This window comes from Botrytis fragariae (assembly GCF_013461495.1).
Source record: "Botrytis fragariae strain BVB16 chromosome Unknown tig00000101, whole genome shotgun sequence".
Lineage (NCBI taxonomy): Eukaryota > Fungi > Ascomycota > Leotiomycetes > Helotiales > Sclerotiniaceae > Botrytis > Botrytis fragariae.
The window spans coordinates 1533259-1547882 of record NW_023500996.1 but is presented as its reverse complement, the minus strand read 5'-3'; the positions used below and the strand labels follow the sequence as shown (position 1 = coordinate 1547882).

Here is a 14624-nt window from a genome sequence, read left to right as displayed (position 1 = left end):
TGAGATATAAAAATTGTTCAGTCAATTAAACATAGTTCTTTGTTATTGGGACACTTAAATATATCTTGTTAATAGCACATTACAAAATAGTTTATAAAAAGATCTCTAATCCGGGACTCAAGTATCTCAAGTAATAGGTACTTTCAACTCAAGTGAATTAAAGAGCCATTCGAGTAGTTATTGGCTTTAATAAGGTTAGATATTCTAATGCACATCTAGTAGCTTCTGCTTTGTCTCAGACTTTCTGGTCATGACCCGATGAAAGCCATGATAATGGAACTTATGACTATGAATGTTGATATCACGTATTAGCGAGAAACACACAATAATATTATAGCATTGCACAGTATTAAAATTGGATAGCAAAATTTCTAAGCATGCAATTTGCGCCGTAGTTGAGATTCACTCGCCACTGAATATTCCAAAGTGGAAATTGAGGATGCCAAACAGTGCTCCCACATTGCCAGAATCTTGCTGTGTCTCTACTTAGTTACCGACCATTCCCAGATCAATGTTGTAAAACTAAGCATTCCTCAATCTGTAACTCGGCTACCTGAGGCATCTAACATTGCAGAATATGCTGGTAGGACAGGAATGTCACTTTTATGTTAACTCAGACTCTCTTAAAACGATGGAGTCTCACAGCCAATTTCTTAAGTACTAAACCTCAGAGCCTTGAGTTACTATCTAGACGGCCTAGCTCGCAAAGCAACGCATGTGCTGGCAATACTTATTAAGATCTCTTCAAGAGCTTGTATTCCTAAGAAAGAAATTTTCACAGCTTCCTATTCACTTTCCAGAAATCCACATGATCTTCAAATCTAGAGACAGGATCACGAGATTATATGCTCATTTAACTTGTCTGTATTCACTCGCAAGGTGGCGCAGACGGGAAAATTTGAAATTCGCTAAGATCGCGCACATTTGCAAAAAAACCCATTTAAGAGTTTCGTTTCGTCAGTACGGTTCAATTTCCTCCATCTTCATTCCACCTCAAAGCTTCTCGGCATTCGAAGCTTTGAATCGTTGCATTTCTTTTTTATTTCGAACAACAGCTTTTCCGTGCTTTCACAAATTTGTCTCTTACGCTGCCTTCTGTCTGTTCATACCTCTTTGCACGACGTAAAACGAACGATCTTCAATTCTCAATCCATCTATCAGCTTGTAATGGCGATAAGTTCGGCAACAACCTCGACCGCCTCTGAAAAACAAGTAAGTCCATAGTTCGACTCACACTTTCTGTATTCAAAATTATTTAGCTCTTTTGACTTTTAGCTAACATATATAGTCACAGGATTCAGATGGCGATGACTCCTTCGACCCTTATTCCTTGCCGGTAAGATCTATTCCTCACACGCTGTTACGATTCCTTCTCGTCTGCCAGACTATCTCAAGCACATTTGATTTCAAGTGAGGTGGTATCACAGTCACCGATCGAATTCGCAGCAAAACAATGGGGACATAAGCAAGACTTCTATTGGTCCCTTGGGACCTCAAACCTGCGTACACGGTGCCGGGGGAAGCTTCTCCTCGGAGGTTTGTGCGTTTTCAGCTATCTTATTGTGTGCAAAAATTCATCATGGTGTGGAGACCAGATCTGTAACGGGTCGAGGTGGTAGCTAATTTCCCGATCTGTGTGGCCTTCTGGCCGTCGGGGATGACGGCACTATTGGGATACACGTCTTCCCTTCGCACTGACCGTAGAACGAGCGGCAGATTAACTTCCAGGGAGTTTTTGCGAGATTCTGGGCGCGAACATTTTCATTTCAGTGTGAGATCTTACACATCATGGCACATCGCTGACTTGAGGTTTAGACAGATCGCTGGCTCTCTCAAAAAGAGGTGATTCAGTGGAAAGCTGGGGTACATCAGGACCAGTTATCAAGGCGACAAAAACAAGCGTAAGTTGTCATCTTTATGCCTTTTTGGCTCCATGGTATTGTCATTGACTTCTTATACACAGTGATGCATTCGAACAAATCAAAGTTATGCAAAAGCAGCTTGACATCAGTAATAGCATGGTGGCTTTCAAGCACAATAGGGAAGACAAGACTACCCGTCTTAATCTTTCCAATCAAATCAAGCTGATGGACCATCAATTGGATCACAGATACAGACTTGCTCTATTAGTTGCACAACTAGTAAGTTAATTCACCAAGCGCGACGTGGCTGGAATCAAAATGCTGACATTAAAACTCATTTCGATCTTCATCTTGTTTCTGTGTGTCTTGTTATTCTTCTACATCATGGCACTTTTCGATGCAGGTCACTACTATACATCGTTGGGCTTTGTGATATTCATTTTACTCTTCGCATTCCGGCTTATCTACAACAGCTAGTTTTTTCTCAATGAGTCTATGTGACTATAATGTATTGATGGACATAACGACTGGAGTTTAGGTGATTTGGTAATTAGAGAAAGAGAACCTGGGTATTCACTATTGCATTCAAACTGCCGCAGGTGCCTTTTTTTTTTCCTTTCTTCATATTAGAACTCTTTCGAGATAATATAAAACTTTCATCACTACTGCTGTAATCTATACCCCATTCATGAAGTGTGATATGTACAGCAAAAAATTCGTTAATGATTGTTAATTCACCACGGATATACAAGAACTCTAAAATATCGCGCATCAGGCGCTGTGCAGCAGCTTCCAAGCAAGCAATTCTGGACGAAGCTATAAGCATATGGCAACACACAGAACGGTTCTTTCACAAACAGTGTGACTCGGCAGCAATACCCAAGCTGTAGTTTAGATTCTTCAACCGAATTAAAGTTAAAACTTGGCAGAAATTTACATCTCTGACACTCAAGTAGGCACTAAATTTTTGAATATTTCTCATTTTACAAGAATGCTTTCATCGTCTTTTCAGATTAAAAACGGTGATATGGTGCTTCTTCAATCAGCACTCTATCTTGCTCATCTACCGTCGTCTCGACCTGATCCAAGTTTGGGTTACCGCAGAATGCTCATCCCACGAATCATGTACTTGGTTTTCAATACATGAGCACCAGATTCCCGCTTTATATGAGCCATACAACTTTTATCATCGATAATACGAGCTTTTCATCAACACGCATCCAGACGCAGTTTTGACTTGATCCCCTGTTCGATTGAATGTTTCTCAGATGGACCAAAGTCGAGACAATAGAACTCCTTATAATTTTCGCCGGGAAGTAATAACTAGCATCAGAGAGTAGTACACAAAGACAGATTCCAGCCTCTCATACTTCCACCTCTGCCGCTTCTTGGCCATCTCAGCCATCGGTGAATAGTAACTCAACACTTTCAACATCTTTCCAAAGCTACTCATTAAGTCATTTACTTAATGCAAGATTTTGGTTGTACATCTAGAAGAAGTTAAATGGTCCCAGAACCCAAGGTCCAGAACATTTAATCGCTGCTCACGCTAGATGATATCTTAATACCATCGCACTACAATGGACGATTTAACTCAAAACATACATTAATCTTTCTGTACTGGAAATGCTTTGTGTATGATTTCTGGGCACTACTCTACCCTCTCATCTCAAAGATAGTAGAGCTCTTCGTTAATGCATCGATTGGAAAGCCCACAGAAACAGAAGAAGATATAAAGTATCAGATCATGGCAAGTTGATTTTGAATGGCTCCACAGGAATTCCCGTCTGATATTCAAAATGACTTATTTCGGGATAATATTCCGTATTGTCTATTAGCAAAAGACTGAGATAGTTAAGTAATTGGTCTGAAAATTTTATGAAGAATCATGATCATGACCATATTCATTGAAACATCAACAACTGCTCCTGTGATACAAAAGTACTAGTTCAATACAAACTTCAACAGTATAATCTATAGATCGTGATGATAATCATACTTTGGCTACGACACCGACCACTAAGGCCGTATGTGTATACGACAGCCCAAATAACCAAATTCCAATCTTCCGGAGCTCTTGCTGACACAAATGTAAATTTCCGAAGACAGAAGATTATTGGAGTATAATATGAGCAATAGCAGCACTACTGTCGCAAATATATTGATTGGAGTATCTATCTCCCGTACATCGTCGTACATTACGACCCCTGAAGCCTCGCGTAGCGCACATCAAGAGTCTTGACCGCACCCCTCAACCGCACCTCGACGACGCATAAGTATATATTCATTCTACCACCCACCAAGTAATTCTCTATTACAAAAATTCCATTAAGCTTTCAATAAGACAGCTCACAAATTACAACTCCCAAGTCACAACTCGTCTTATCATACAATCAAGCAAAGAGATGAACTGTCTTCGAAAGATCCGATCATCTAAAAACATGTCTTCATCAGGAATCCAACCCCGCACCACTGCCGCTGTTCGAGACACAGCTTTTCATCTAGCCGGCTGCAGCGCGTACATGGCCATCATATTTAAATCTCTCTCATGCTGTATGAAACACACCCCGCAATACCTCGTTCTCGTTGGACCGATCATTATCTGGCTCTTTATCTTGACCCTTCATCAAACTTATAAGGGACTCAAAGAGGTCATCGAGGAATGGGAGAGCGACGGGGCTATCGGACAGAGACCCAAGCAGGGAACACAGAGAACCGGGAAATCGAAGAGAAAGAATCATCGGGGTGGAGTTAAGGCTAAGAAGGCGAAGGGCAAGCGAGAGGATACCGGAAGCTCGAACTCTGGAGAGAACTAAGGGTATATCGATGGCTAGTTGTGATGATAAAGAATGATCCTTCGGACGACTGAGGATGGAGGCACCATGGCGTAGGAGCCATAAGTGACACGGTAGCTATCCAGTCATGACTGCACAAGGCTTTGAGACTGATGATGATGGGAATTCGATTTGAGATAGTATTCTTAGTACACAACTCCAAATGATATAGTTCCTGTTGACTTAATTAATATTCTCTATATTATCAGGTAAAAATTTGCTCTTACTCGATAGTCAGGATCTCATTTCTTCATATCCATGATGCCTCGATTGAATGCCTAATGCTAGCTGAACTTGTTATGTTAAGAATTTGTATGAACAAGTGACACCATTTTGTAGCAGAAAATTTGAATCTCCTATGATACTAGAGTGACATCTAAGCTGCTTCTAGTGTTTGGTTCGGAAATTTTTAAGTTCTGAATGGGCGGTCAACCGACATCATGTTGCTTACGTGGGTAGTCGAGTACAATTTCTTATCAGAACCACATCTGATGTCAAGATTTTGTGTTTGGCTGTACTTGCACTTGCCAAAATGAAAAGAGTTTTTCATGTAGAATGCTTTTGTGAATCGAGTATCAATTCTAGTATTCTTTGAATCATCATAAAATGTCATAATTTCAGCGAATTTTGACGAGATTTCAGGATTTTGGGGGCGATAAATATGCAGACGTAAGCCACAGCAGAGCCACTGTGGAAAAGTGGCTTGCGTATCGATTTATAAGAGCACGTGCGTCTCCTATGCACCCACCGCGCTTCATACCCCAAGTCGTCGCCCCTTTACAACATTTCAATCATCGAATTCCATTGATTTCCTCAGCATACTACCTTTAAGGACCTCTGTGAGAACCTGTGTGGAGAAACTATGAATTAACTCCAGAAAAACTTGACTCTTGGTTTCAACCCCGCGTTAGAGAGCTCACTACTTTAGAGCATGTTAGATCTCTTCTAATGTAAGATGGTTAAGATAGTTTCGAGACGGTTCAACTACTGCATCGTACAAATCTATATATTGATATGTCCTCTCACATTTTTCTTTCATCTGTAAAATTCAAACACAGTTGTCAGTCATACTTCAAGACTTCAATCGTCACAAACTTTCAACAATGCTGTACCCCTCTACCCCCGACTTTCGCCATTTTACCGAGAGCAACCGCAATATCGAAACAGGAATCTCGCACGCAAGAGGCGTCGAAGTTGTCGAATCCGAAACAAATTTTCTAACCCTGCTATTCCTAGTCTCAAACATCTTCGAGATTATATCAAGACAGCCGGAGACATTCTTAAGAGCTGGAACTATCATGCTGCCGGCCCCGATGACTCTGACATCGATGAAGATTTCGTCGATGAATTGAAATATTTCATCAACAGCTTTGAATATTTCGTTGTTAACTTTAAAATTCCGCCGATAATTATGGACATTTCGTTGATGAATTTAAAGATCTCGAAATAATATCTGCAGACGTCATCAGTAGACCAGACCTTAAAGAACGAGCAACCGAGTTCAAGCCCGAAGACTGCATCCTCGAGAGACTGCCGACTGAAGTTAGGGAGATGATTTTTGTTTTTTGCGGTCGAAGCACTTTCTGCTCGGCTGATCAGGGACCACGTCTATTGAAAGCACTTCGAGGCCAGAGACGAGCTTACACCCACGCGCTAACTACATTTGAGAGACTGAATAGTTATGAACTCGGCGCCGAGCTGAGAAACCATACATCCAAGATAAGCTATAACGTTCATGATATGACAGGACTCATGGCAGTCAACAAAGCCTCTCGAATTGTCCCATCTCAATTGAATTCGAATGATTTGGAATTGGCTGAATCCGACTTGAAGCTTACTCTGTAGTCAGTTACTGCATCTCCCCATAAGGACGAGGAAAAAGCTAACGTGTAGATAGTGGGCGTATTCACGAAGATCTGAAATATTATGGTGACTTTTCGGCTTCGACTCCAAGCACTGTTCTGTGCGGTTTAGTCCGACAACTACATAGCGCCAACCGTATTCGAGATGTGCAGTTTTCTCAAGAACTAAGCTTGACAAGAGAACGGAGTTCCCGCATTATCCTCTGCCAAGCCGATCAAGGCGATTGGACTTTTCTCAAAAACTTCCTCACTCTCGTCCCCTATCGAAGAGTCAAAAGAGTTATTATCCAATTACCGAATCCAGAGAACTATTGTGTTAATGCAGCTCCTAGATATGATATCTATTATCGAGACAATCATTATGAGAGTTGCCGCGCAAAACAAGACGCCTTTGTCTTAGCAGTGATCGAGTGTATCAATCAGAAAGTGGGGGTTCGAGGTATCGTACTTGGCCGATCAAAAGATAATCTTTCGGGATTTTGTATGTGGGAAGCTCCTGAAGGGAGATATATGGATTGGCATCGTGATGTCATAGAATCATGGGCATTAAGGGGTGGTTTCGGTAAGACTTTCCTTGACTACGAGAATAACTTCTTTGAACTCAGGGAGGATACGAGTCGACGTTGCTTTGTGGTAAGAAATCGCCACGAATAGAAAGTTTGTGGAGTTCTCACCAAGCAGATGTAGGATTTTAAGTTTTGTCTGTAAACAGATAAGTATGTTGTCGTTGACGTGTTTATTGCTTGTTATCAAAACAGTATAAGAAAAGAAGATACTAACGTGTTTTACGAGAGACAAGATTGAATTCTTTATACTCAGCTTCAGAATCCTACAGCATCTCAATATTCAGAATATTACTTCGAATTGATGGCTTCAAATGTCCGGAGCTTATCATCTGGCATGTACAAAACGGCATTTGTGCTACTTTTTATTGTACAAATAATCACAAAATACAAAAGAATTCGAGGATGGAGGACTATTCTTACTGAGGATATAAACTATGATTATCTTCCAAATAAATCATTATTCTCCCCAAAACTTCTCTCAATGTCGTGTCACGTGTTCCTCGGCAATAAATCCATCACTCGGCATTTAGTTCCCCCTATTAGTACCCTAAACCACTGGCGTGTAAGCGGTTGATGAATTAAAGAAATTTTTCCAATAGATTTTCACCACGCAATTAAAAATTTCCGAATACTTTTCTCGAAATTATTGTACTGAATTACAAATTTGCATCCAAGACTTTGGGACTATGTTTAAACGTCAGAACGCAATACTATATAGATACAAATCCATCGACCCCGCGCACTTATCGTTGGCTTCTTCTTACGGACACTTTTACTTTAATACGACTTCGATGATCAAGAATTGAATGCCTGGAATAGGGACTCAATTCGTCTAACTCCGGTTATGCATCATCGATTTGATTCTGGCGTTCCACGACGAATGCGGTTTGCCACATCTACAGTGGTCTGTCTGTCTGTCAAATTTTTACATTCTTGGCTTGCCTCGAAGCGGGTTTCGTTTTTTTACAGTTCCATATCGCAAGCACCCGAAATAGAAATCAATGACAAAAGAGACGGGATTCAGAGACGATAACGGGGTCATACCAATGACCGGAAATAATATCAATCATCGTCAGAGCTACCCCGCACAAATCACAAACTCAAAATTGACAATTTGAATATAACCGAACTCTTGAAATCTCTCGAAGATTCACCGACGCACGGAACTATACCTTAGGCTCGGTTGCCATTACCCGATTTCGAAATACCGTGGCCAGACTTAAGCGACATGTGCTTCTTGCCACTCAAGCCACAGAAGCTTAAGCTTACCAACATTAGTCCTTGCGGGTTTATTGAGGAAGAAGCCAGGTTCAGAGATTCGGCGATGGGAAAGGAGTGGAATACTCGATGATTATGAGCATTCTTGTTCTCAGCGCTACGATTCAGCACCCACACCACGGCGTCGCCGCTCGAGACGCCTCTAGCGAGGATGCACGAAGAAACATGTATAAGTCAAAGGCATCGTATTTTGTCAGTTAAATGGGATCTTGGTAGTTAAAGATGATGATGATACACGCAAGATCAACGTATTGCCGACTTGAAAGATCTGTGAAATGTCTTCTCTGCCATGCTTTTCAATCCACGTTCTTTTCTGCTACGTAGGCTACGCAAAAATTATTCACCCTCTCCCCCGCAGATTGCAGGTAGTCTGCTTTGCAGAAAATCTGTCAAACCTTCCCCTTGCTCCGTAGGTACCCTACCTAGTACATGGAATCAGCCCAAATTCTACCTAGATACTCGAGCATGCAGGGGTAATTTCTCATTCTAGCACAATTTGTCAACCATTGAACTAATGATGTGCGACCTACGAGGTCATAATGTGAAAGGAAAACAGCTCTCAAATCATACATCTTTCTTTTCACTCCCACCAGACTTCACTTCAATTACCCGTTGTGTAGTCCGCTACTATATCTCTACATTATCATAAACGTTATCAAGAAACACATCAGTTCCCAAGGTTTCTAAGATTCATAAATTATACTTAACATTATCTTCCGAGAGATACCCAAGTAGGAGAAAGCGTTCTAGTAAACTTTCTCAGAACATTTGACATAGCGCTGATTAATCAACCTATCTGAGGCGATTTTCTTATTCTTACGGATTCAGATGTCTTGAGCTTAGCTTAAGCTATGGGAGTGAAAAGTCACTTCTTCAAGTGAAGGTGGCTCTTCAATTCCTGTTGTTATTACTCTAAGTGGGATTTCGTTAGCCGAATTCAATATCATCAGCCGCAGGCAGAGGAGAAACAACTCATTGAGGCTGAAATATGCTGTCAATTAATTGCTTGCTAGATACCTGGAGGTTGTCATCGTTATGCTAAGTTAATTGATCACTATAATCTTTGAGATGGCAATTGGTGGATATCAAATATGATGTTCATTTGAAGGGACAAAATGTATTTTGGGAGAATGTTCAGATGAAATATTTCCTAGCAGTCGCCTTTCATCTGCCCCACTACCACTACCACTCGTTGTATGCCGAACATCTCTACTATTAGTGTTTTCACATGTCAAGACTATCTGATGAAGTTTCCTCTCAATGGACCTCCGGGTAAAACCGTGATCATCTACTAGTCAGTTTGCATTCTTATTCTAATCGCCGCTTTTTCGACGGGCTAGGCAAGGAAACGTCAGAGTCGTCGATTTCGTCTACGTCCCACTAGAAATTAAAGTTAGTATGTGTATCAATTCTGCCATCTCGTGCAAGACTCAAGAAACCTGTATTAGAAACACAACTTCCCCAATCAAAAGTATATTTTGAATCTCTCAAACTAAGGAAAACACAAGATCTGTTTAGAAAACAATTTACAGATAGTTCCTCATTATTCAAAGTTGCATGATAGAAGTGATCAGCTCCCATCGAGCCCAATCTCCCAGCTTCAAATAGAGAATTGGCATTAAAAACCAAATAATTCTCAAGCAAACGTTCAATCAACCCCTGCAACCTATGATCTCCAGCTAATCCTCGATAATACGCTGGAATTGTGATATTCCTCGGAATTGGAGTACTCAAGATCTTCAAATGATCCGGATCTCCCGCACAAGACATCAAACATTCATCTGTTTTTGGAGGAGATGGCCAATGACACGATCACGCATGGTTTCTAGTACTTCATGAATCTTCGGATTCATGTCACCGGGAAATGTCCATCGTAGAGAATAAGACCGTAGGGCTCCGGCTGTGAGGCCTCGATGTCTCCTGCGTTGTGGAAGGCGCATTCGCGGAAAAGAGTTTTGTTGCGGAAGGTGTAGGCGAGCTCGATGAAGTGCTCGGGTTCTTCGCTGATTCGGCGAGCGAGTGCATCGCTATTGGTCTATATGCAGGCAGAGATGTGGTAGGAGATGATTGGGATACAGAGATAGTAGTCTGCCATTTTGATGATGGTTTCTAGTGTTCGAGGTTGGATTGCACATGTAATTCTGTACATAGCATTGATCATGAAACAGAATGCTAGGGGTTGGAGATCTGCATTTTCCTCACTGAGGACATTGTCGACGAGACTTGATTGCTGAGATCTGTTAGTTTTTTCTACAGATGATAGACAAGTGGAGTACTTACCATATTTTGTTTAGCAACAAGATGCCATTCTCCATCATCTTCTACTTCACTGACCCAGTCATATTGCCATTCCGAATCTTCCGACTGGTTCTTTTCGGGCGAATCGAGGAATTTGAAGAAAAAGTCCGAATGTTCCTTTAGAATGCTTGAGCGGACTTGTAATTCTGTGTGTCCGAACAGTTCGATGCGCATATCTGGAACTTGTCAACGGACATGAAACTTTTGGAATGTTGGTGTTTCTTCTTCACCGCAACTCATACTGAAAATGTTTAATTGATGTTGTATCCGAGGTTTGGTGTTCTTTTCGATGATGAGAGTTATTAGTGACATGTATTTCTGAGATTTATTTCTAAGCTTTATCGATGAGATGTATTAGTAACAATTATGATACTATCATAACAAGAAAAAAAGAGGTTGGAAGCCAGTGCCTTCTGAAGCTCATGTAGGAATGAGAAGAAGAATACGGTTCTCAGTCTCGCATGTTTTTACAAATCTGGAGACCGTATCTTCCATCTTAATACATTGTATAAATATACATACACACTTAATCCGCTGTATTATAAATAAACATTACAGAACGACTAGCTAGTAAACCGTGGACGAGTATTAGATACAGTCAGTGTTGAAATTAGTATACGATAGTATTACTATAACTAATATAAGAAGTACAATACGCATACTAATACGTATAATAACTAATAATATCCACATCTATAGATATTATAGCAAAGCAGCTATATTGAAGATGTACCTAAATACAGGGTTTCGCATATTTGTGCTTGAAATCTATGAATTTTGAAAGATCTTTTTCCTTATGAGACTTAAATCTATTCAAATATATAACATTCAATTGAAAATATATAAGTTCCGGTATTTCAATATATTGCTAGTGATATTCAATATTACTGAAATGTCCAACACTACCAGTGATACTCAATCCAATAATAATCATTAAAATATATTTCAAGAATTGAATACATATCACTAAAGTGGGGCGTATTCAAAATACGGAAAATACTCATTACAACGCTGAACACAATCTAGTACCGACATACACTACATGTAGATTGAAATCCACAGTCAGATTCCCATTTCCTAGTATTATACTAGCGATACTGATTATTTCACACTGAATACAAACAAGCAATTGCTTGAAGATAATCAACAGGCAAGTGCGTGAATACAAACTCAATATTCATCACATATCCCACAAAACAGTATAGTCAGGAATAAGCGAGCGCTTCCCTTCACGCACACCTACTGATTCCCCTAGGAGAGTTGATAATGCTATAAAGATATCTTATCATGATACAGTTACATAAAAAAAGAACATCTGTGGGAAAGTGATCAAGTGACGCTACAAGCACTAGTACCTACACACTTCCGCAGCAACTACATCAGAAAAATTCACAGTAGGCTTGTAAGTTCGAGTTGACAGTTATGGCACGACCAGTCATATATAACCATTTGACCTACCCGAGTGAGCCCCTCGTTAATCATATACACATCCCACTATTGAATATCTCTCTCACAATATCTGATAATTACATTTTCGTATAAACCGAAGATCTAGTAAAATATAGAAAGCAAGGTAACACAGACTCCAAGCGTGAGACAAGACGGAACCTTGTCACAGCAGCCTCAGAAAATATTCAGAAGGGATGTGTTATTATTCCTATTTTTCCATCTACTCTATCCACTTACATGCATATACACATCGCATCGCATAATCGCGTCGCATCAGTAGGCTACCTGTAGATAAATAAAATCGATCAAGAGTTTTCTCTAACAACAATATATATAGATAACTTATACGACTCAGAATATCCACTACCATCTTCGATATAATACTTGCCATATATTAACATAAAAAAACGGTTGAACGAGATGATATGATGCTTTTTCCATCTCAATTAAATCTGATTAAAGTATCAATATTGTTGGAAATCATATGTGTAGTACGTGTGTAGCACATGCATATCACTATAAAACTCCTTTTTTGGACTTCCTGGATATATAGATTATATATATATATTCAATATATTACTTCTTATGTGTAACTTACTATCTACTTCTGATAGGTTATAAGTATCGTGTTATTATAAACTTCATTTTATATTTTTGTATTCCCTGAATTTCGAATTCTTATTTCCTTATAGCTATTTCTACTCTTGATATTATGGCAAGCAAGATTATTGTTGATATAGTTTAAACAAAATGGGGAATATTAATTATTTTTAATGGTTATAACTGGATAGATTTCTATAAAGTTATTCGAATTGCTATGATAGTAGTATTTGTGCTATCTCTATGTATAGGGAAAAATGTAAGATTAGTGAGTGGTTGAGCTAATATTGCCGAATGGGATAGAAAAACAGGAATTGTATTCTCTATTATCAATTCCTATGTTATTTCTATGTACCACTTTTAACTTATGCATATAATCGATGCAGAAGATATTATAAGAATCTGGGTAAAACTCTTAATGTTTAATAATAATACAAATCTTTAATACGTTCAAAATCTCTGGTAATAATTCGCCCACGAGCAATTCAACCTTAAAATAGAGATGATTTAATTCTTCTTTGATTAACTTCTTAATTATTAATATAAATTATCTGCAATAATATAATCTTTATTTGAAATAAAGATCTATTTTTATCTTTTAAATATATTGTCAAATATAGAAATCTGGTAGATATAGTGAAACTTTATTATATCATTAAATATAAATATATGAGATATATTATATACCCTATAATAAATTAAAAGAATTCCTTAAGATATAATAAGTTATTTAGTAATAGCTAATATTGTATAAGGAAATATAAGAAGAAAAAGCAATAAGAGAGCTCGAGGAAGGGGTGGAAAAGAATATGGAGAATATTATGGAAATAAAAGAAAATATATGCTTGAGAAAGTTTATACTACTTTATCAAATTCTGACAAAGCTACTAAGACTAAATCTTATATTTACAAATTCTATAAGAAGAAAGAATACTGGCAAGATGTTTACTGAGAATATAATAAGGCTAGAGAAATCTTATATTCAAATAAAAAGACTGAAAATAATAGTTTTGTATAAATAGTTATAGTAGATAAATATATTAATTCCCTTTATCCTTATATTGTAATGTATGCTAAAATCCAAAATAATATATGGATTCTTGATTTGAGAGTCTTTTATTATTTCACTAACTTTATTGAAAATCTCTTTAATGTTGTATAATGGGGTATTCCATAAAGAGTCAAAACTATGAATAATGCATATTCTATGAGTACTGTATATAGAACAGCTATTATTAGAAACTTTATATTAAGAGATATCTGGTATATTAAGAACTTTCGAAATAATCAACTTATTTCAATTAGGATATTTGTTGAGATAGATCGAAAAGTTATTTTCGAAAAGAATTTAATATTATATTAAAAAAATAATTAGCTAGAAATAGCTGTAAGATATATTAATAATAATTATATTATTTGATAACCATTTATTTAATAAGTATATATAATAGATATAGATTTAGAAATAGGAAAGATTGATGTAAATAACAATAAAGCTGAGATTATATATTAATGCTTAGATTATTTCAATTATAATCAAATGGATAAGTTAAAGAAAGCTTCAAATAGATTATATTATATTAAAAAAAAGAAAAATACTAATCAAAAAGCTTACAAGCTTTATCTCACAGAGAGAATAAATGAGTATTTCAATAAATATATAGCTATTCATACATCTACAAAACTATGATATTTATATATAGATTTATTAGGGATTTAAGAATCTTTTGAAAATAAAAACAGATATTTTATTATAATTGTTAATAATATAATAAAAGAAATTTGACTTAAATTCATAAAAGATAAATCTGTAGAAACTATTATACCCATATTAATATACCTTATTAATCAAATTAAAAAAGAATTTAATTGTAA

General features: G+C 37.8%; 4 protein-coding genes across 4 annotated transcripts; 3 read left to right on the top strand and 1 right to left on the bottom strand.

Annotated features, from left to right (window-relative positions):
- Positions 1–1988: 1988 nt before the first annotated feature.
- Positions 1989–2339, top strand: Bfra_009116 (uncharacterized protein; the record flags this gene model as incomplete). The annotated part of the gene is given in 2 exon segments (XM_037339467.1): positions 1989–2141; positions 2160–2339. 2 exon segments carry the CDS (start codon positions 1989–1991, stop codon positions 2337–2339), a joined length of 333 nt encoding a protein of 110 aa, XP_037191033.1.
- A 1964-nt stretch (positions 2340–4303) lies between these two features.
- Bfra_009115 (uncharacterized protein) lies at positions 4304–4678 on the top strand (the record flags this gene model as incomplete). Its single annotated transcript, XM_037339466.1, has 1 exon — positions 4304–4678. One exon carries the CDS (start codon positions 4304–4306, stop codon positions 4676–4678), a length of 375 nt encoding a protein of 124 aa, XP_037191032.1.
- A 973-nt stretch (positions 4679–5651) lies between these two features.
- Bfra_009114 (uncharacterized protein) lies at positions 5652–7212 on the top strand (the record flags this gene model as incomplete). The annotated part of the gene is made up of 4 exons (XM_037339465.1): positions 5652–5674; positions 5762–6118; positions 6169–6540; positions 6594–7212. 4 exons carry the CDS (start codon positions 5652–5654, stop codon positions 7210–7212), a joined length of 1371 nt encoding a protein of 456 aa, XP_037191031.1.
- Positions 7213–9710: 2498 nt separating this feature from the next.
- Positions 9711–10874, bottom strand: Bfra_009113 (uncharacterized protein; the record flags this gene model as incomplete). Its single annotated transcript, XM_037339464.1, has 4 exons — positions 9711–9782; positions 10261–10429; positions 10550–10632; positions 10683–10874. 4 exons carry the CDS (start codon positions 10872–10874, stop codon positions 9711–9713), a joined length of 516 nt encoding a protein of 171 aa, XP_037191030.1.
- Between the last annotated feature and the right edge of the window lie 3750 nt (positions 10875–14624).